This window comes from Helicoverpa zea, chromosome 26 (genome assembly GCF_022581195.2).
Source record: "Helicoverpa zea isolate HzStark_Cry1AcR chromosome 26, ilHelZeax1.1, whole genome shotgun sequence".
Taxonomy (NCBI): domain Eukaryota; kingdom Metazoa; phylum Arthropoda; class Insecta; order Lepidoptera; family Noctuidae; genus Helicoverpa; species Helicoverpa zea.
The window spans coordinates 8,040,841-8,063,137 of record NC_061477.1 but is presented as its reverse complement, the minus strand read 5'-3'; the positions used below and the strand labels follow the sequence as shown (position 1 = coordinate 8,063,137).

Here is a 22,297-nt window from a genome sequence, read left to right as displayed (position 1 = left end):
TCTAACAACACTAAAAAAAGTTTACTATTATAAGGCTCTTCACAAAATAGCAACTTTTTTATACACCTTTTTGGCATAGAACTACCAAAAAAGTTTCTTATACGTACGCTAACGCAAAAACGACATGCCTTTGCCGCGTATTTCCATAGATAATGTTATGTGACGGCACTTTTTATTGTCACCGTGTCATTGGAAACAGGTTATTCAGCCTTGAAACGACCAACTACACTATTATTAAAAAGAATTTATTTTCTCTGTCCACGTTTATTAAACGTTTGATTTATAGTTTTAAAACAGACATTTAAGAGTTTTTTATGAAGACGACAATGAAATATTATGACAATTATTATTTATTTTCAGCCTTGTCAGTAAATGATTAACTGGTAACTGTACACTAACTCTTATTTAAATGTGGTATTAACAGTAGAAAAACACCCATTTAATTCGCAATATTTGGGTCATATTCAAAAGGAACATGCATGCTAAGTTTCAATTCAAACAATTCGCAAGAATGGTTGATTTAGGAATTACATTGGGTCTAGAATATTGTGATATTTTTAGTATCGAATGCCATTTATAATTTGGCCAAAAAATATTAAAAAATTATAAAATAAATTCATCAAGACCCACCCCGTCTACAATTGGTCATTTTCTAATTTTCCTAGCTGCTCTTCAAATCATTCCAAGCGACACCATCCTTTAAATAATAAATTAAACAAATAATACAAATTACATAATATATCACACACGCGGCTCGTGTTAACCTATAATTATTTTAACGAATTGTCCAAAAGCTTACGTAATAGCCTTGGTCCAAAAATGGAGGTTATACAAAGGTTATAACGACCAGAAATTCTAGTTTTTTTTTTTACTGACCCCACCGTACATTCACTTGTCAGTTGTCAGCGTTTGTAGATTATCCTGTCTATGGAAGATAGGAGAATATCATTTAGCTTTTTATTTATTTGTACTGGGAAATAAATAGGACTGGTTTTAAATAGGAATATTGTTCCTGATTTGTAATGGAATGGTGTATTGCCACAGCTTTCGTCTTTATTATACTTAATTTACTAGCTGGTCCCCGTACTTAGTTCCACCTGCGTTAGAAAGAAAAAAAGCAGCCTTTGTCCTTTCTTAGGCTCTCTGCTTACCAAATTATATATCAATCGGTTCTGTAGTTTAGCATGAATGCACGACAGAAAGACTGCTATTTTCGCATTTATTATATTGGTATGGAGTAGGGACAGGGGTATTGGATATAATAAGAATATCTGCGAGCATCGATTTCTGTCCCATTTGGAAGCCATCATCAACATACAATAACATTTGTCACCTCACCCTTATACATTTATGTTAATTTTGATTCCCTTTATATAAAAAAGGAATTAAGAAATCTATTCAATTAAATATTTGCTGTCATAACGTTTTCTTAAAACACATTGGTCCTTGAACTACTTAATTTGATTGCGTGGACTGAATGTTGCTCCTACTATACAATTTAGGCTATTGTCCAATAATAGCAAGTAATATCATTATGTTTGTTCATAGCCATAATATCTAAGGGACCATGGGACTTACCCTCGTCAAAACACGGGGAAGGTGACGTCAGATGTCATTGCTTTTCGGCCATTTTCTTTACAAGAGAATAATATTTACACTGTGATTTTCGAAAGGGGCTAGATTTGTGCCCAGAAATAGTAGTGATATCTTATTATTAAAAGTTGATAAATTATGACTAACATATGAGTTTTTATTTTTGTAATTGAATAAGACTTTGATTGAGTCATGAATGTAGATGGATAGAGAAGAAGGGGACGACCAAAGAAACGATGGATAGATTGTGTACATGTCTTCTAGTCGACATGGCTAGAAGTAATGTTGCTTGTAAGATGAAGGCAGAAAGAAGAATATGGACGGAGAAAACATGCTGCGCCGACCAAAACTAAAATTGGGATAATGGCAGGAGTAGGATCGGGGCGGCGGGATTGTCCAAAAGAGTTGCCACGGCCCTAATACAAAAGGCCTACGACGGAACACGACGGTTTTTAGTCAGTAAGAGTCTGACACTCGCCGCTGCTAACCCACAGCGGGAGGGGTCATTTGATGATTTTTGACGAAGGGCAGGAGTATGATGAGCAACTTAGTAATATGCTGTAAGTAGGTATAAATAAAATGGCAAATGCACAATGTTACAGAAACTAAAGATTTAGCAAACAAAGTTGTTATAAATAGCAGGAACATATCATTATCCTCTTGTACAGGGAAAATGCGTTAAACCAAGATAATTTGTGTACTTATTCCGAAGGTCGATATACCTACAAACAAATAAATAGCAATTATTATGTAGTGCTGTATTTACATGTGCGTTGGGTCACGGTCATTACAAACGCTTTGTATGACTTGTATGACATTACAATATTAGTTTCCTTAAACGTGGTTGTAGTAAAACAAGATGTTTCTTACGGTTTTGCCCGTTTTCTAAGCCAACTGCTTGATGTAGGGTATTTATTTTTGGTAGGGTAAGTGGCAAATCATCTATACCTAACTAGTTGTTGCTTGCGGATTCACCAGCGTCCTATGGGAACTTCATGCCGTACCAGGACAAAATATAGCCCATGATACCCGGGAACAGTGAACTTAATTTTTAAGATCAGGGGCCCGATTCTCCTAACTTAATAATGTCAAAATTGAATAGAAATCGAATCGGGCATTCTGCTACTAATATAAGACCAATCGTACCTATTCCAACGACATTCGATTGGTTTGTGAGTAGTCTGCTATTTTGGAGATTTTGGTCTAAACGGTAGTTTGCACTATAATCATATTGCAATCGTAAATCATTTGCAGACAAAATGATTCATTATTGAATAAAAGGATAAAAACGTTTATTTCAAATCGTAATCGAGTCGTGATTGGATCGCAGTCGAATGAATGTGAATTGTATGTTGCTTAAGTAAAATTAGGAGAATCGGGCCCAGTAGTTTCAGAGTCAGTTACCAGTCGCTTCTTGTAAAACACTGGTACTCAGTTGCATCCGGTTAGACTGGAAGCCGACACCAAAATATTTGGGAAAAGGCTAGGCAGATGATTTTCAGAACCGGTTACCAATTTAACAAACAAAGGAAACAGTTATTTTCTCTTGCAACTGATAAGATAAGCATCTTATCATTAAGTGAGTGTGTTTCCCAGGTATTGTTCAACGATAAAACGACTAAACTGATAGCGGTGAAACTAACTGCCATGCCAAATTTCATCTCAATCGGTTCTGTGGTTTTCCCACGAAAGCGCAGTAAATGTAAAATTTTATTTATGATACTAGCTTCTGCCAGCGACTTCGTCCGCGTTAGAGTCGGACTTTGTGCAAAGAGAGGAAGAAATAATAAACACCAGCCCCTCCAATTATCTAAATCTATGCGTACTTACTGCTACTTTAAGTAATAAAATGTAAACTATTAATAATTTGTAATTTGAACGAATATTTAAACACAAAAATAACTAATAGGTACCAACCTATTTTATAAAATAACAACAAAAGAAAGTTAAAAATAAATTATTGAAAACCTAAAAGTCGCGCAATAAGGTTGAACGCTCTGAACGTCTATTCGCATCAATCGCACCAACAGCCAAATATTGTATGAAGCTCGCGCAGCCACCGCGCCGCGAGTCGCGTCGAGCGCGGCGACCGTTGCACAAAAATGATCCTTATAGCGTACGTGATTCAGTATTCGCGCGGTGGCTTATTACCGTTTTTCATGTATAACTTTGGTGTTTCTTTACCGATTTAAATCATTCTTTTTTTAATTAATAGATAATACTGTTAACTATGTTTAATTAGTGTGAGTGAGAGTGTTATAAACGAAATAGTAGACAAATATAATCAGAAAGCTCCGAACTGCTAAGCTACCGAGAGTTTTACGTGTTATTGTGAGTGAACCATAAAAGATAGACATATGCTGCCATGGGATATTTTTTACATAATTTTATGAAGAATATTTCCGTCGTACATGGTTTCTGTGTAGCTGTAACCATTAAGGCTGCACACGCGACGGAAGCTTAAAAAATGGAGTAACTTCTCCCGTTTCCCCAACATTTACCTTCACTGCTCTGCTCCTATTGATCGTAGCGTGATGGAAAGTATCCTATAACCTGCCCAGGAGTATGAAGAATATTTGTGCCAAGTTTCATTAAAATCCGTCCAGTAGTTTTTGTTTCCATAACGAACATACAGACAGACAGACAGACAGACAGACAGACAGACAAAAATTTTACTGATTGCATTTTTGGCATCAGTATCGATCACTAATCACCCCCTAATAGTTATTTTGGAAATATATTCAATGTACAGAATTGACCTCTCTACAGATTTATTATAAGTATAGATTACTAAAGTTAATATTTTAATATTAATTACATTAAGTAGTGTATTTGTTTGTTTGTATTCTCGTTTCTATGGGGGAGTGGTAACCAGGAGGGAGTTAGGTTATACCCACCATGTTAATGTGGGTTTTCATAATATTGTGAACTGTAAGTACTTTGATCATCGATAAGCCAGTCCATTATAGAGCCTAGTAGATTAATTGCTTAAATGAATTCTTCAATAAGGTGCTCTTCAATCTCGCTCAGGTGTATGAAGATAGGAAACTTAAGAAATAATGGAATTGATGATGATGTCCTCCTAGCCGATTTTCGGCTACAGCGGCTGTTCTCATGTAAGGAAATTAGCCAACTACGCAGGACATATTATAGTGCACAAGCATTTGCGCAAACACAGATGCACTCATTATTCCTTCAGTCTTATAACCGGAGACCGGAGAGAGATCAGGCACAGGACCGACATTTACGTGCTCTCCGATGCAAGGGTGTATGATGGAATTATGTAATCTCTGATACAACTCCATAAAATAAGGTTTTGTAACTTCTAAATACAGCCTCCATAAAAACACGACAGAAGTATTTCTATTAATATCAGATCCTCCTCATGTCAAACTCCAATCTTTAAGGGTAGACAGACGGCCTCCTTGAGTATATCTTATTTTTCTGAAGTGTGACGAACACTTTGGTCTCAAGAGGCTGCCACTCTCTTTTGTCTTTGCAAGTTTTAAGAACGGCTAAGAAAATGTAAGTAGTAGTGTCGCATGCGTTGATGTTAAAATATTATTTAACTAGCTTCTGCCAGCGGTTTCACCCGCATCCCGTGGAAACGACTTCCCGTACCGTATATTATAAAGCTGAAGAGTGTTTGTTTGCTTGAACGCGCTAATCTCAGGAACTACTGGTCCGATTTGAAAAATTCTTTCAGTGTTAGATAGCCCATTTATCGAGGAAGGCTATAGGCTACTTTTTATCCGGGTTCGTGCAGTGGTTCCCACGGGATGCGGGTGAAACCGCTGGCATAAGCTAGTAGATAGATAAGAGCGCTTTCACAATAACCGATTTTCCGCTCAGGTTTTCCACACGCATCGTGTAAGGCCCCAGGTCTTCAAAACTTCAAATCATACAATACTATAACTTAACTATAACTTAACACCATAGAAACAAAAAAAGCCTCTACTGCTACACTCCAAACATACAAGACACGTGTAAGTTATTCAATATTAAATTAGATGGAAAGGCGTGTCTACAGTCCAAGGCCAGCAGGTCACAGCGGAGTCATTCACATTGTTGAGCTGGTAGACTTTTGAAGACCTCGTGGATAAGTAAGAAAGTGTCTTAAAGTCAAAATCAAAAACGTTTATTGAAAGTAGGCCACCCCTAAAACCACTTCCTAGTGTTATGGATGCAAAGAAGAAGCAGTGAAGAACTAACTTCCCAGCAACACATATGTCTATTACAATTTCATTATATAACACCGAAAATATCCATTTCAGAGCTGCCATCCTGCTTATAACTGTGAAAATGCCTTTTCGGTAAGACTTAAGTGAAAAGTTGAGCCACAAACTGTGCAGTCTTTTCGTGAATAGGTGACCATCTATGTCATTACGAGTTCCTCCGTGTTTCAAAAACAAGAAGGCATGTTTTTGTGGGCTTAAACTGTCACATCTTTGGCCTTCACATAGTTGTTGTGGGAAGTCAGGAGCGAGATAGGCTGTCTACCAGTCTTACCAAGTCATATCTTAGGGTTGCTGTGGTTGCTCCGGTTGAGGAGATCAGATAGGCAGTCGCTCCAAGAACAGAACTGGTAGACAGCTGGACTCCGGATGGAAGCCATGGAACACGACCCCAAAAAAGTCAGGAAATTGTTAGGGTAGAATAGTATTTAGTATAAAAACTGTGCTCGATAAACTGTTTACCTACCCTTTTCATACAAATATGATTAATCTAAGTTATAACAAAATTGACATAGTTACTTTCCGAAAGAGCAATTCAATATTTGTTAATGTCAATCATAATGGAGTCCAAGTAAAAGCTGTGTAATTTCCGAATTAAATATTTATGTATGTCGACAGAAAAATCAATTGGGCTTGCCTTTGAGTCTCTTGGGTTATCAACCCGACTTGTGACGTCATCGACCGCCATGATGTCATTCTTACGTAACCTTTGCGCGCGCTTTTTTTCTTTTTTTTTTGTTGGAGGTTTTACTGCCTATTAGGTTAAAATGTTGTCTATGACCGTGAAAAGGTTTTAATGGTGTATTTTGTGGTAATGTAATGTATGTAGTGTTCCGTGTTAAATAATTGTACATTGCTTATTCTGTTTTTTTTGTATAAAACTGGTTAATTATTTTAATTTTGGTAGCGTAAACCTTATTGTTTTCAAGGTTATGATAACAAGAAACATCAGGTATTTTTTTCAAAATTAACATTTACCAACACAAACCATTTAATTTAAAAAAATAACCAAAAGAACATATATCGATAAATAACTCAGTCTAAAAGGTGAATTTCAACTTCAAAAACACTGCAGCATAAAAACGGGTCCACATCCAAATTATGTTAGTCTTTTGTTCAGGAACGCATCAATTTGTCATTTTAGCGTTTTTGGTATTTTGCCAGGACACTTAACTCTAGTATTTTCGTATTTTCCTTTGTCCTGTGCTACATGACAGTTTCCCGACTCTGTAAGTTATGAAAACCAAATTAAATGAAGCTTTTTCACAGCAAAAATGTTTAAAGCCCCCACACTGCAAACTCAGCTGTCTGCCGATAATTGACCCCTATAAGTCCCATTCTAAAATTCTTAGTTCTAAAATTCGTAGTTATTTTCATAATAGTGTATCCAATTAAACTTTTTAATTGACCAACCAGATACCTGATCGTTATAAAGTGCACTGCTGGCCTGAAAATTTTGATTGTAATCAAAATTTTTACCTGATCTCTGTAATGTTTAATTCATCTTCATACTGATTTATGAATTACATCAAAGTATCGGCCGACTAAAAGTGTGTGAATAAAGCAGTTTTTTAATAAGATATTATTGATTCATACATGGTGCGAAAATTACCACGAAAATCTTAAATCAAGTTAAAGAATACCATTCATGAAATTAGACCAAGGACAAAGAATTTAGCGCCAAAGTAGCGATTCTATGAAATGATTAGTACTGTGAATGGGCACCTTGATTTTAGGGGATATTCTCATGCATGGTGATGTCATTATGTTGGCTGTATAGACGTGAGGTCATGCTTTTAGTGCTTATTATGAGTAATAAAGTTGTGTAGTTTTTTTAGGATACCGTAATATGGTAAATAAAAACTACTAAGTATTTAGTAGAGTGAAATAAATGATTTGCTTAATAGTAATCTTAAGTTAATCTTAATAGTTAGTAAAACTAAACTAAAGTCAAATCATTTATTTCACTCTTTTTATTTATTTTAAGAGTTAACTACGTAAAAGGCATTTTCAAGCTCCCATTAATTGAATGTGAAAAATATACCTAAATAAGGTTGATTCTAGTTGCCCATTCCAAAAGTAGCTATGGAGAAGAATGGGCAAGAAACTCATTTTTTTTGTGTGATAGACGATATTATTTTAGCCAACAGTGGTCATGAAAGATTATAACATACAGCCTGGTGACAGACGGACAGTCAGTATAATCATCGGCAAGGATATTGAGCCCTGACCTTCATCTGCGCAGAAGTGATTTATTGGTTTATTAAGTGTATGGTGCGCAAAGCGATCCCCACTCGGCCCACTCTTCCGCCGACAGCTCATTATCCGTGCCGATAACTATAATATTGGATGCTATTTTAACCTTTTTATACAGAACCTTAGATAGCACGTAGGCTAGTCATATTAAACAAAAAAACTTTTTGCTCTACAAACTACATGCTGAAAACATTTCAGGCCACTTCCCTGCTCAGGAAAGCGAAGCAACGTACAATGTAGTGCATTCATACACGATATGCATCAGAACTGCATTACAAGCAATAATGATCTCTAATGCTAAAGAGATAGAGACCAAATTAACATGTTAGTGAATGCTTATGCAATTCAGCGTGGGAACTTTTAAGGTTGGCTTAGATTTTCACGGCTGTGTACATATTGATGGAACTGTGGTGTAATAATAGCGGTTTCCCGTGGATTTTTTGGTGTTGTGGAAAATAATAAATCAAGATCAGTGTTATGAAAAATCGTAGGTATGTCCTTTCTTTTGTCTTAATCTTTGTAAAACTGTAAATGGTCAAAAATGTTTTTACAAATTGAACAAGCAAATAAGACAGATTTTCATTGATATTTTATTCTTTAAATCAAATATTTCAGAATGGTAATAAGTTGATTAAACAAACAAGACAGATTTCATTTATAGGTATTTCTTAATTTTTCTTGAGCAAACCTAGACCATCTGTGCCTAGAATTACAAAGTTTGAAATTTGAGTATGCGTGATGAGTTGAGTAAATCGATCAAAGAGATGTTGATCTTAGTAAAAGATCAATGAAACGATTATCCAAGCAGTTATCTTCAAGTCTTTAAAACTGTACCAAAAAGGTTTTAAATGTATGTAACCTTTAGCTTAAAACTAAAAAAAATACGTGAGCTAAGAGCTAAGTTTTAAAATGACTCAGTCTCCGCTCGATATCGGCCGTGCACAGTCATGTTACCAGTTATTCAGTGTTTGTTTACATAATACTAAATATATCGATGATCTGTGTCAGTTTACGAAATAACAAAAGGTGAGATTTTGTGTTTTTATTCGCTTGATGTAATTTTAAAATTACTTGTTTTAGGTGCATTTTGGTATTTTAGCTTAAAAATTCGTTTGAAATAGCCTTCAAATTACTTAAACTTCGTTGCGTTTTGATCAGATACATATTAAAGTGTAGATAGGTTTTATTTGGTGTCTACTTTTTAACCACAATCCTACTAATGTAGGAATATAAATGCGAAACTGTGCATGTAATATACGTCTGCACCTCTTTCACGCAATAACTGATGAAACTCGTCAGTAACATACTATGTCAGTCCAAAATATAGGCTACTTTTTTATCCATAAAGGTACAGCCTGAGAAAAGACGTGAGCTACTTTTTATCCACATGCTGGAAGTAGTGCCCTTGAACAAAAAGTCTTCAGTACATTTTTTAGGCATTTTTTCCCCAAATGAAAAATCGAAACCCTTATGATATTTTTATAATACTTAAAAGTAGTTTATTTACCTTTATTAAATAACATAGCATGGTTTAATAATAAACCAGTTAAGTTCAAATCAGGGGTGTTTTAGCGCATTATTACTTTATCAATGAAGGTTGTCATCACAGTATTATCAGTACCTAATCAGTTCATATCATACTTGCAGGTTTATGTCAATGTAGTATGTATTAACTAACTGCTGTATGCGGTTTCACTTGCGTTCCCAAAGATTTCTTTTTCACATGGATAAAAATAGTCATCCTTTGTCAGGCTGTATAATATCTGTGTACTGAACAATTTACATTGAATCTAATATACTTTCGCATAATATAACAAGTAAGGATTTTAATCCATGTGTATAACCCCTTTGTCACATCACATAAGAGCCAACTTCAGACCGGCAAACTTATTTGACGACAACTGTAATCTCAAAGGTTACTCTTTATGTTTTGAACCTGTCATCTCAACCTTGTGCTCAAATGCTCTAGATTAAAGTTAAAAGTTCAAGTGATTTTATTAAAAGTCAACAGTCAGAGGTTTTGGGTAGTTCAATGTTAGCATTTTGTCAAGGATAGATCAATTACTTAAGTGCTTTTGCCATTTGACTCCTTACGCATTTTTTTTTTCATACAGAACTTGACTAAAAGCTTTGCTTGTTCGAAGGTGGCTACTATTGACTACACAATAGTCCAAAAATGTGTAAAACTAAAGCGCATGCGGGTGAACAGCTAACTTCAGATATGCATAGTTAATTGACGCGAACTGAAATTTATGTTTTAATTAACGAGGTACCTACACATACCAGAATTACGTTAATTATTAAATACATATTTATGCATTAACTAGCTGTTTGCACGAGGAAACTTCTTCCCTTGCTCCGTTACTTTAGTTTTAACTTATAAACCGAGTCAGTACTTTCGGAGCTTTTATACATACATAATTATGAGTATAGTTAATTTCATAAATCAATTACCGTGTTATACATAAATATACCTACTTACATAGATACAGGTACTCAACTTTATCATTTTATCATGAAAAGCCGCGATTCCCATAACATTGACATAACATAATGTAAACAAAACATATCGTGGTCATTATTTCTTATCGCCGAGTGGTTTTCGCTGATTACCGTACCTACGTTTATTTTCAAACGCCAATTGGTCTTTGATAAAACTGGGTAACTGCATAGTGCATGTGGTATTGGAGTTATCGGTTTTTTTATTTTGTGTTTTTGGGATATTTTTTGTGATACTAATTATAATTAGTTCATGGCGTTGTATACTCATAAAACATGGGTAGGTGACACATATTTGAGTGCTTAAATTATATAAGTGGCCAAAGACAAGATTAGGCCTTTAAAATTTTAAACGTGATTTATAAAAATAAGTTGATTTCAGAAAATCTAATAATTTTTACAGCCTGTATCCTGTAAATTACATAAGTATATATTGAGGTTTTACCCTATTACAGTCTCATATATAGGAACAGTTTTAAATTATTCAAATTGCACTCAAGTACAGAATATCACGCCAATATCCTATACATATGAGACATCATTGAATTCTTAGTCATACAAAAACAATGCTAAACTACAAATTAATGGCACATTAATTAGCTCGCTATAACATCCTTCTAAAAGCCCTTATCACTACAACTGAATCATAACCTCCAAGGTCGAATACAAACTGTTAAATTACATCACTTTATAGGTTTGCATGTTAACAAACCTTTAAGAGTACGCGCACTACAAACTTTTAGTCGGCCGATAGTTGGTTTGGGCTCACAAATCAGTAGGCGGATGAATTTTATTTATTTATATATTCTAGGAAGAATTACAGTCTTATAACACGACAAGATAGTAACAATAGTTTAACACATTGCTAATATCAAGCCCCCACATATAGGCAAGCTAACATAAAATACACTGAAGACTCAATCGCATACCTATTGGAATAGATAGTAACATTATATTTTCAGTATTGAAAAAAGATTTGGAAAGATTGAATGGAAACGTAGCAACGATTAGGTATTTGTCCGGTCAGGTATCGGACCAACTGAAAACTTTGAGTAGAATTTATCAACCACTAGCTTCTGCCAGCGGTTTCACCCGCATCCCGTGGGAACTACTTCCGGTACCGGGATAAAAAGTAGCCTATAGCCTTCCTCGATAAATGGGCTATCTAACACTGAAAGAAATTTTCAAATCGGACCAGTAGTTCCTGAGATTAGCGCGTTCAAACAAACAAACAAACAAACAAACTCTTCAGCTTTATAATATTAGTATAGATAGGGACAACTATCGGCCGACTATTTAGTCTGCAGTGTGCTATCTACTCTTAGGTAATTACCAACACTTTACAAGTTAAAAAACCTTCGTTTTTTCTAACAATTTTACTGAACCTTTTAATTAGCTATATCTATTCTAATCAGGACAAATTGTAGTTGTTAATTACGGAGGCATAAATAAGTAGTAATACCTATTTTTAGCATAACCTTCGTGGTTTGATATGATGTCATTGTATTTTGCAATGAAATACATTTTGGTAGCATTATATTGAAGACTAGACGTGTTCCTGCGGTTTTGCCCACGTCCCGTGGGAACTGCTGCCCGTACCGGGATAAAATATAGCCTATGTTACTCGGGAAGAATGTAGCTTTCCAACAGTGAAATAGTTTTCCAAATCGGTTCATTAGTTTCGGAGCCTTTATTCTATCTTCTTATTATATCTTTATAATATTATAGTGTAAATACACGGTTGTGGGTTTTGCATAGGTAATGTAAATTATGAGTTGCCTTTAAAGATGTGCAGTAGGAGGCATTAAAACAATGTAAATTAGGCATCCTGCATGTTAGTAAATTATGCATTCTTTGGTAGTAGTGGTGTACGTAAAACGCACGGAGGTTTATATTTTTGACAATAAATTATAATATAGGATTTGTATGTCTCTTTCTGACCTCGGGACTACAGAGTCCCGGATTTTTGAGAGGCGAACGTGGGGCCGAAGCCAACACGCTGAAGCCCTTTTGAGACAACTTTAATGAAATGGTGTCACAAAACCGACGATTATCCCTGTATACACTATAGAAATGTACCTAAGGACAATCCCCGGTTCTGTGCTAAACTATTGCTAACTATGGATGAAAACTACTTGGGCTATTGTGATGGGATGCTAGTGGACTAGGAATGGGGGAACTACGGGAACTATGGCACCTGCCGATGACAATGTATTAAATACATGTTAAAATGGCAGGTGGAGACTCGCCAACTCACTTACTGAATTATAAGGATTATTATTATTAGCGCAAATGACCAGATCCCATCTAATTTAGTAAACGTGTATGTGCCTTTCAATTCGGTACTAAATTTTATTAATAGACTCCTTATCTCAAACATCATTGGTTGTTTCCACCAATATCAGTTTCACCAAACAAACGTTGGTATTTAGCAAAGTTCACAGCATTGATTAATTAATTTAAAACCAGCAGACGACCATACTACAGACGAAACTTAATTAAAATTTAGTGCGCATAGATTAAAAATTCAGCTGTTAATCTATGACCTCAATGATGTCATTCAAGGTCGGGTCTTATTAAGTATCGGTATAGCAATAGCAATTGTGTTGACATAAGAAATCGCTATGACATTTGATGTGATGCATTAATAAATAATTAAAACAGGTAGTTATGTGAAATGATGCGTTATAAATGCAGATTTTTATCTGTTTCTTATCTTTGGATGAGAATATTTATTCAACAAAATCCTTGCAGCATCTTGGATAACATAGGCTAGGAATAAAGTTCATGTTAACAGCCTACTAATTAGATCGCAATAAAATTTTTGAGCCTCTTAAATGATCAGCATTCAGGGCCAGTTTTATGCAAATTGGCAAACAGTCTGAATGTATTTCCAAAAAAACCTATAGTATCTACTTATACATACAAATGTATTTTTGGGTTATTTTCTATTACGATAAATTAGTTAAGCCAGCAAGAATTAAGCCTTGGTGAATAAATCCCGATGAATGGGCTTGATATGTACCATGTGGAAAAAAATATGAATTCAATAAATATAAAATGGCATCACAACTTTATTTAACTCAGTAGGAACACGTAATAGTGCCCTGTCTGACAGGACTGAGTATCGTTTGTCAGTTGACTGACGCATACTATTGAACATGACTTTATTTGTTCGAAGCATGACCTAATACTTAGTGCTAATGTTAGTATTAAACGTAAAATTAAATTATAACAATACTGTACTTATTTATCCTAATTCAAAAAAGGAGTAGTTACTTTGACCGCTATTGGTGTCTGTTTTTGGACCGTGATTTTAAATAGATTTAGATGTGGTCTGATTAGACGAAATTTTGGTATTATTCAAGTAGAACAGTTCTTAGTCAGGGACAGGGATCACGGGCTTGTTCATTCTGTTTCGTGGTGTAAAAGTAAAAATGAAACTACCTCAAAAATGTTAATGTTATTCGTCATAATTTTTCCTTATTTTCATCAAATTCGCTTCAGAAGTAGTAGGTAAAGATAAACATACTAACCTTAACATCAGAAGTTACGTAGAACTATTAATTAAGTAATCTATTGCAGAAGGTAACTATGACTAACTCTTAAAAAGTGCAAGCGACAACCATGTCGAAAAAAGCCATGAATCATGGGAATAATTAAGCATACGACCATTAATTGTGGCTCTGTTATGGAGGTAATATAACACTCACTGATATCAGTTTAATCAAATTTATTTCGAGCGAACCGGAACATAGTTCAAAGCTATTGCTCATTGTAGGGTCACCATATAGTCTGAATAAGTCGGATATGTCCTCGTTTTAGTAGGTATTAGATAAGTCATTCGAGGATCCCGGTTGTCATTGAACAACTTTAGCAATCCTTGCACGTAGTCAGAAGCCAGGATTTCTGACAACCAGTCTCACAAAGGGGTTACCCGGGTACAGTCAGTTGTCAGTTCATTATCATCCCTTGAAAATTGACAGCTGTCAACTGCATATGAGACTGTCACTATGACTGGGTTAGGGAGGTTAGTTCCTCCATGTAATACTCTATTACTGCATCCGTTTAGACTGGAGACCCGTTCCGAAAAAGCAAATGGTGCTTTGAAAATATTTTTCCATCTATGTTATCGTAGCGGAATATAATCATGGTCACCCTACCGAGGTCAAATGTTGCGATAATAACAATTAGGTCGATTTGTCTGGCAGAACTGTGCCGCTTCGACTCCTAGAATATTATGACTCAATTTGACAATGATTTCATTGTCTGAGCATCGTCAGATTCGTTAGTAAGAGCTCGTGGTCAAAATGTGACTCTCTGTTATCGATTTTTGCATTGGTGCAAATCTCCTTGCATTGGTCTGTCTAGCCTTTTCCCAATATTAATTATTGTGCTAGGTTTTAAGACGAGAAGGAAATGATTTGCGTGACACCATATGGCTGGAAATAATGTACTTGTGAAATGACGACATATGGAGAGGAATAGATAGGAAAAATAACAAAATTATTAAGGTCTAAATAGTATTTACTACTTACCTACACATAGATGTGAGTATCTTGTTGGTTATTTGAGAAAAAAATGGCCCAAATTGAAATAAAAAAAACTTATTTATGGAAGAAGTGCAATGGCATACAAATCTTCAATTGAATCTGACTGCCAAGTTTTTGTGTCAAAATCCGAGTTATCATGAATCATTTGCCTTACGAATACCATTTTCATTTCAGCCCTGAATTCTTTCAAGCTAACAGTGATAATGGCTGTTAGGTTAGAATTCGCTAATTAATACAATTACGTAAGTTCTGTTTGTAGTTGCTAATCACAGCGCTAATCCAATTCCCATTGAGCCAATTAAACAATCTGTCTAAGAACTGAACAAGGTTAAAGTCATTATAAAGTTTAGGCAGAATTTACGAATATAAGTACTCATGTCTTCTTTGAGTAACCATGCAATTTCTTGCCCGTTCTTCTCCATAGGAAGCTACTTTTGGAATGGGCAACTAGAATCAAACTTATTTATATATTTTTGACGTTCATAAGGGCTTGGAAAAGCCCAAATGGAGTGAGATGTTTTGACTTTGAGTTCGTGGATAAGTAGCAGCACGGGTTGATCATAAGGTTAAGCAACGTTTGCTGTCTGTGGATGGGTGACCACCTTTTCATGACGAGGTCCTCTGTGTTTCGGAAGGCATGTTAATTGGTGGGTCTCGGCTATCATTTGAACATCTTTGGCAGTTGTTACGTGTAGTCAGAAGACAGAAAGTTGTTAACCAGCCATATCAACGGGTTGCCTGAGTAACTGGGTTGAGGAAGTCAAGTAGGCAGATGCTCCAAAACTCTCAACTCCTCAGTTTTTGGAAGTCGGAAAAAACTACATAGAAATAAAAGACCTTGTGATAAAAGTAGAAAAAAAAGGTTCCAAATACAAGATGGAGTTTCTTACCGGTTCTTCTCCAAAACCCCACTCTTTGCCTCCTCCAAACCGTGCAACAAGCTTGACGTTTCGAAAGAACTCTTACAGGCCTATTAGAAATTAAAAAAAACTTTGACTTTTAGGTATTTCAACAAGACCTTAAATTTTAAACGCACATCTCTAACTTCATAAGACATTAAGTAGTTACATCATCGGATCACTGAAGCGCGACCACGGCAATAGCTATGTATTACACTATCACAAGACAATGGCTAACAGGCCATTGTTAGTCTCAGTAAATGTGAGTACACGGTTTATACTGTGGGCCACGGAAAACTTATGCGTTGGCATTTTTCATTGAAGATTGTGTTTTAAATTTTATTGAGGATTTTTATAGGAGGATTGGATTCATAATTTTTTTCATGATGACGATTTTTTCATGATTCATTATCTCATCATCTCAGCCATAGGACGTCCACTGCTGAACATAGGCCTCCCCCTTAGATCTCCACAGATACCTGGTGGAGGCGACCTGCATCCAGCGTCTACCGGCGGCTTTTATAAGGTCGTCTGTTCATATTGTCGGTGGACGCCCTACGCTACGCTTGCTAGTCCGTGGTCTCCACTCTAGCATGATTACTAACACTTATGTATTACAAATGCGAAAGTACCTCTGATTGTCTGTACGACTATCACGTCAAAACTACTGACCCAATTTAAAAAAAGAAAGAAAGAAAATAAGTTTTATTGCGCAAATTTATATAAATAAAAGGAATTGTTAATCTAGAACCTGGGAAAGGAAGACGTGGGTTGATTTTTAACCTGATGCGGGAAGTAGTTCAAACGGGACACGGGGAACATCTAGTAGGTACAAAATATACAAGTATCTCTATATTTCTTAAGCATTACTACTGTATTTATTGATTTTTTTCCCGATTTTGAAAAAACTGTTTTCCGCCATTATACCTGCTCATTTTCTTGCAAAGTTACCGTGAACATTTTATGGTTGAAACTGAAATGACTTTGCGATAAGAATCAATTCTTATCGTTTTATAAAGCGTGGGCGCGTGTGTTCGTTTTTATTGTGTGTAAAGTTCATGATACTTAATGGCTTTTTTAAACCTTGCAAACCTCTTTTTGACCTACATATGCTTAATTGTTGGGTTCATCTTAACAGACTTCTTATATACAATAATTTTTCTGGAAAATATTTGGGAATTAATGAAAATATTTATTTTGTTACAGATTCGCAAAAACATGCAAATAAATCGGAGACATTGAAACCACGAAAAACACGAACGAACGAAATGTGTTCCCACTAACTCTTAACCTGAACGCATCCAAAATAGAAAGAGAAAGAAACAGCGCAATAGAGCTGCGTCCCAAAATAGTGCGTTCGAAAATAGAAAAAAAATGCCTAGCTCCCAATCAGTTACCGAAAAGAGCGCGGCGGGTGCGGACGCCGCACTGTGGTGGCAAACACCATGGAAAGCTATGGCCGACCTAGCCGAAGCAGTTGACGACCTCATATGTAGCTTCGATTACATGGACACAGCCATGGACAACCTAGTCATGCTGATCTTCATATGGATTCTGTTCTCCATCGTGCTCCTCGGCATAGCGAAATGGGCGTACGCCCGCTTCGCCAATAAGGCTGTCGAGGTCGACACAAAACAAAAGCCAACGACAGATGAGACGAAAAAAACAACGAACGAAATAATAAACAGTGCTGATAGTGTATTAGCTACTAGTGCTAAAGTTAAAAGTGCCTCGTTTAAGCCTGCTAAGCCGACTGGGTTCGTCCCGGCAACCCCGCCGAACAAGCGGCGCTTGGGCCGCATGTCCCCAGGCCCCGAACAGCTGACGTTAAAAAAGCATCAAAGCGTGCTAGTACCAACATGTACGGGACCCGACCCGCCGAGTGTGCAATGGGTGAACGACCTATTGACGTGGTTATATAATGATCTAGTTATTGTGAATGAACTAGTACAGCAATGGATTGTGTCCATGAACGAGTTCTCCAAGAAGTCCGTGGAGGAGGTAAGTTTATATTACAGCTTGGTTTATATTTATCTTTTTGTGGCAGGATCTGCGAGGACTTCTATTTCTATATTATCATCAAAAACTTCAAAATCCTTAATATCCGTTTGAATTTTACGTCTCATAAGTATTATCCATAATATATTTTTATACTCATCAGCAATTTTACCACTTTCCCTTTCTAGATCTTATTCAACCTCTTTAATTTCAATGTCCATATCCAATACTGTAAAAAAAACTTCAATAAACAGACAGGATATCTTCAATTACTAGAATATATTCTTTGTAATGTTCCTAAATACATTGCCAGCTGTTTTGTGGCACACTTGTGTTCGCCGAAACGACTTCGGAATTTTTTCAGTCACTTCCTGATGACTCGATGTTGATTCTACCTGACTGTAATTTAGTATCGACATATCATTGAGATATCATGGCTGTTATTGATTCGTGTAACGTTATTTATAAACAAACAAATGTGTTCAATCTATTTTGCAAATTATTGCGAAACTTTCCGAAAACAGACTTTAAAATTAAAAAAAAAAAAATTAGTGCCAAAAAAGATTTTTGCAAATCGTTTCAGGTGTTTTTGAGTAATTGATAAAAAAAGACTCCTATGTACTGAAAAACTCCTTCTTTTTTGGAAGTCGGTTAAAAATGTTTTACAAGTAACTTAGCAACCAAAATGACCCGATTTTAAAAGGTAATTTAAAAGGGGTCTTGTCCAAACACCTTTGACAGTCGTTACGGACTTAAACCATTAAGAATGACTTATCTATCTAGCTAGACAGAAACGCGGACAAAAAACGCATTAACGCAATGGTTGATGATTGTTATGTTAAAGATTATCAGGAACACAAAAGCTGTAAGTACCTCTCTTGTTAGTTGGCTCTTTGGTTGAAAAGAAGCTTAAAACAAAAGATGAGACTATGGAATAAGAATCTTAGAAGAACCTTTTGATGATGAGAAGACTATCGTACTCTACTAAGGCGATTTTTATGGGGTCTTTAGGATGTCCAAAAGGCTTGTTTGCCAAAAAGCCTGTGGTATATGGTTCGATGGCATAAAATGAATGGCTACACCAATTTTGCAATAGCCATAGCTTAGACCACTTTAACACGCGAAAATTCCGACTGATTTTATTAACGAAACATTGCATTGTATACAAAATACCTCCCAAATTAGATTTACCCTCTTATTGCTCACCTGAAAACAGCTTGTTTTTCGTTTGATAGCCCAGATTATCTCTTACGTACATACAACACAAACAATAATAAAACAAGACCGTTCGCCTTGGACGGAGGTCGCCTGACGTATGCTCGAAACATATGTGTGTTTGGGCTCGGTTTTAGATGCATTTTATTTATGTACTAGCTGTTTTCTTGCGGTTTCACTCGCGTTCTGTGGGAACTATTGCTTGTAACTGGATAAAATAAAGCCTGTGTTACTCTGGAATAGTCTATTCGCATTCGTTCTCTGAATGCGAGTCCTCTGAGGCCGTAATTTGAACACCTTTAGCAGTTGTAACGGGTTGTCTGAAGCCGATAAGTGAGTTATTGGTATACATTGGGATTTCTTTGAGACTTTGAGCGAACATTATAAAGTTAACATTAATTGAATTCGAAATATCGTAAGCTTTTGCAGAATCTTCATCAATATCGACTATGTAGAGGCATATTCCCATTCTGTAAATTATTATCTAGCCTATGCATATTATCATGCTTTATTGATAGTAATCAAAATGTTTATAGCTAGTTTAAGCACAAATTAATTAAAGTTGGCTTCCTCTTCTTTTAATTATTTCCTTATGAAATGTCGAGGTTAGTTATCGTATAACTTAAATCTTAGATAAAACTTTATTATATCATTCCATGTGCTTTTATTATTATAGCTAGCTTTGAATTACTGCAAAGTTTCATCAAAAAGTCAAAGTCAAATCATTTATTTCATTTAGGCCTTTAATGAACGTCAAAAATTATAAATAGGTTTGATTCTAGTTGCCCATTCCAAAAGTAGCTTCCTATGGAGAAGAACGGGCAAGAAACTCCATATTTACTCTTTTAAAAAAATAATAGGTATTACAGTTATATACGGTATGTATTGATACATACGATAATAACATGCGAAGATCATGTAGAATCACAGACAAAAAAACTATCAAAATCTATCAAATGGTTTTTGCTTAAAAGAGGAACAAACATCCTTAAGAATTGGTCTGTTTTAAGATAGTCAAATCAAATTAAATAAATTAATAGTTAGTGTTAATAAACGCTTTAATATATTGTTGTTACTTACCTAATCAGAGTGAAATCACAGCATTTGTCATTCGTCCTAAGCCAAACCAAGAAAATCATTCCTATTTCACTGAGTCACTTTTTCTGAACGTCGTTGACATCACATCCTGCGACAATAATATATTTGCGGCTCTGAAAATAGACAGTGCAAAAATAGACCTTGTTGATACGGTATAGGGTTGTTCGAAATGTATTTTTAAGTTGACTGCCTGTAGTGTTAAGTTGGTCATTATTTATTTAGGAATGCTGTAGTTCGAAATCTGCAGTAATATTATTGTGAAGAGTACGTTTGTTTGGATAAAAGAGGTGAAAAAAAAATTATTTGTAGGCTACTTTTTATTCAGGTGCACGAAATTGTACCCACGGGACGTGGTCAAAACCTTGGCTAAAAAAGTTAATCGTTGAATTGTTACTATTCCATGTCAGAGGCCGTCAGGCGGATTTGAGAGAATTCTGACACTAGGGCTTGTTATAGGTGATTAAACCTGCAGCTCACTCGATACGAAAAAGAATGTCAAATACTCAGGAATTAACAAATTCTTCCTAATGACTTATCATCAATTTAGCCGCTAAAATCTAGTATTACTGGCTAAAACTAGTTTGAAACACGCGATCATAGAATTTTTATAGATCCACTATAATGTGAGCTGAGCAAAAATGTTGAAAAGCCGTTATGCATATAAATAATGATATTATTATGTAAACTTTATATTTGTACCTACAAATGTAGTTTTTATTATCTTTTTGTGGTATTAAGTCATCAGTACCTACTAAAATACAACATATCGTAAGTTGTACAAAATCCAGATTTGTGAGTTTTTAGTAACCGACTTCCCAAAAAGAAGGAAGTTTTCAATTCGACCGCAATCATCATCTGACTATTAGTTCTTTTATATGCCAAAAATATTGTAAAAGTACGTAAAAATCGCGATTATTAGGTGGTCCATATTTTTTGCATCAAGTGTATGGTTCTTAGAAAACTGTTTTTTAATATTCTGTACCCGTCAATAATAAGGATGAAGTAATTCTAACAGAATATAACGAATAGGGATTTCATTATTTCTATACATATCTCTAGTAGTGTACATACAAGTAAGTATACTCAAAATATCTTGCCCTTTATACAGTTGCTTCTCTAAACGAAAATCCAAATTATGTTAATCGGTTCTGCGGCTAAACCATGAAAGCGTAACAGACAGCCAAACAGTTACTTGCGCATTTTTATTAGCACTAGCTGTTCCCCTCAGTTTCACTCGATCTCGAGGAAATTACATCCTGCACCTGGATAAGAAATGTAGCCTATGTCCTTTCTCAGTATCTCAGCAGAAAGCCCCCTGAAATATTGATTTTGTTCTAGTTTTTAGTATTTTTTGTCTTGCTGTAACCATTCTTGAGAGACAGCCTTGTGATAGAAGTTTCGCGGACGGACATACGGTAAGCCTTCTTAGTAAGAGGGTCCGGTTTTACCCTTTTTATCACCATCCTCGGAGCCTTTTTCCCAACTATATTGGGGTCGGCTTCCAGTCTAACCGGATGTAGCTGATTACCAGTGCTTTACGAGGAGCGACTGCCTATCTGACCTCCTCAACCCAGTTACCCGGGCAACCCAATACCCCTTGGTAAGACTGGCGTCAGACTTACTGGCTTCTGACTACCCGTAACGACTGCCAAGGATGTTCAATGACAGCCGAGACCTACAGTTTAACGTGTCATTCGAAAAGCGGCAAGCTACTGAATGAGCAAAAAATATAGTAGAGCGATTGTATTCATTCCAATAACGTTCATGATTCATATAACATTATCTATCATTGTTATTTGAACTACGACCCCAACTACTATAAATGTTTAAATTATTAAATGTAGGTATTTTGTAATAATGATATCATCGTTTAATTGTGAGGTTATGCATGCCGCTGTCATTATATGGATGGGTGACCGTACTCTTCATTGAAAATACTTAGATGATTAAA

General features: G+C 35.7%; 1 protein-coding gene across 20 annotated transcripts in view; it reads left to right on the top strand.

Annotated features, from left to right (window-relative positions):
* Window positions 1-22,297, top strand: part of LOC124642962 (phospholipid transfer protein C2CD2L) — an 87,565-nt gene that overhangs the window by 3,321 nt on the left and 61,947 nt on the right. For 12 of the 20 annotated variants that reach the window (XR_006985844.1, XR_006985845.1, XR_006985847.1 and 9 more), the window contains exons 1-2: window positions 8,983-9,110; window positions 17,242-18,036. Coding sequence is in view for 11 of the 20 variants with exons in the window: in XM_047181784.1 (XP_047037740.1) it covers window positions 17,410-18,036 (627 nt within the window). In the remaining 9 variants the exon portion in view is untranslated. Of the gene's footprint in view, window positions 1-8,981; window positions 9,111-17,241; window positions 18,037-22,297 lie in introns of those variants that run through there. The other 8 variants (XR_006985848.1, XM_047181785.1, XM_047181777.1 and 5 more) reach the window with 2 other exon arrangements.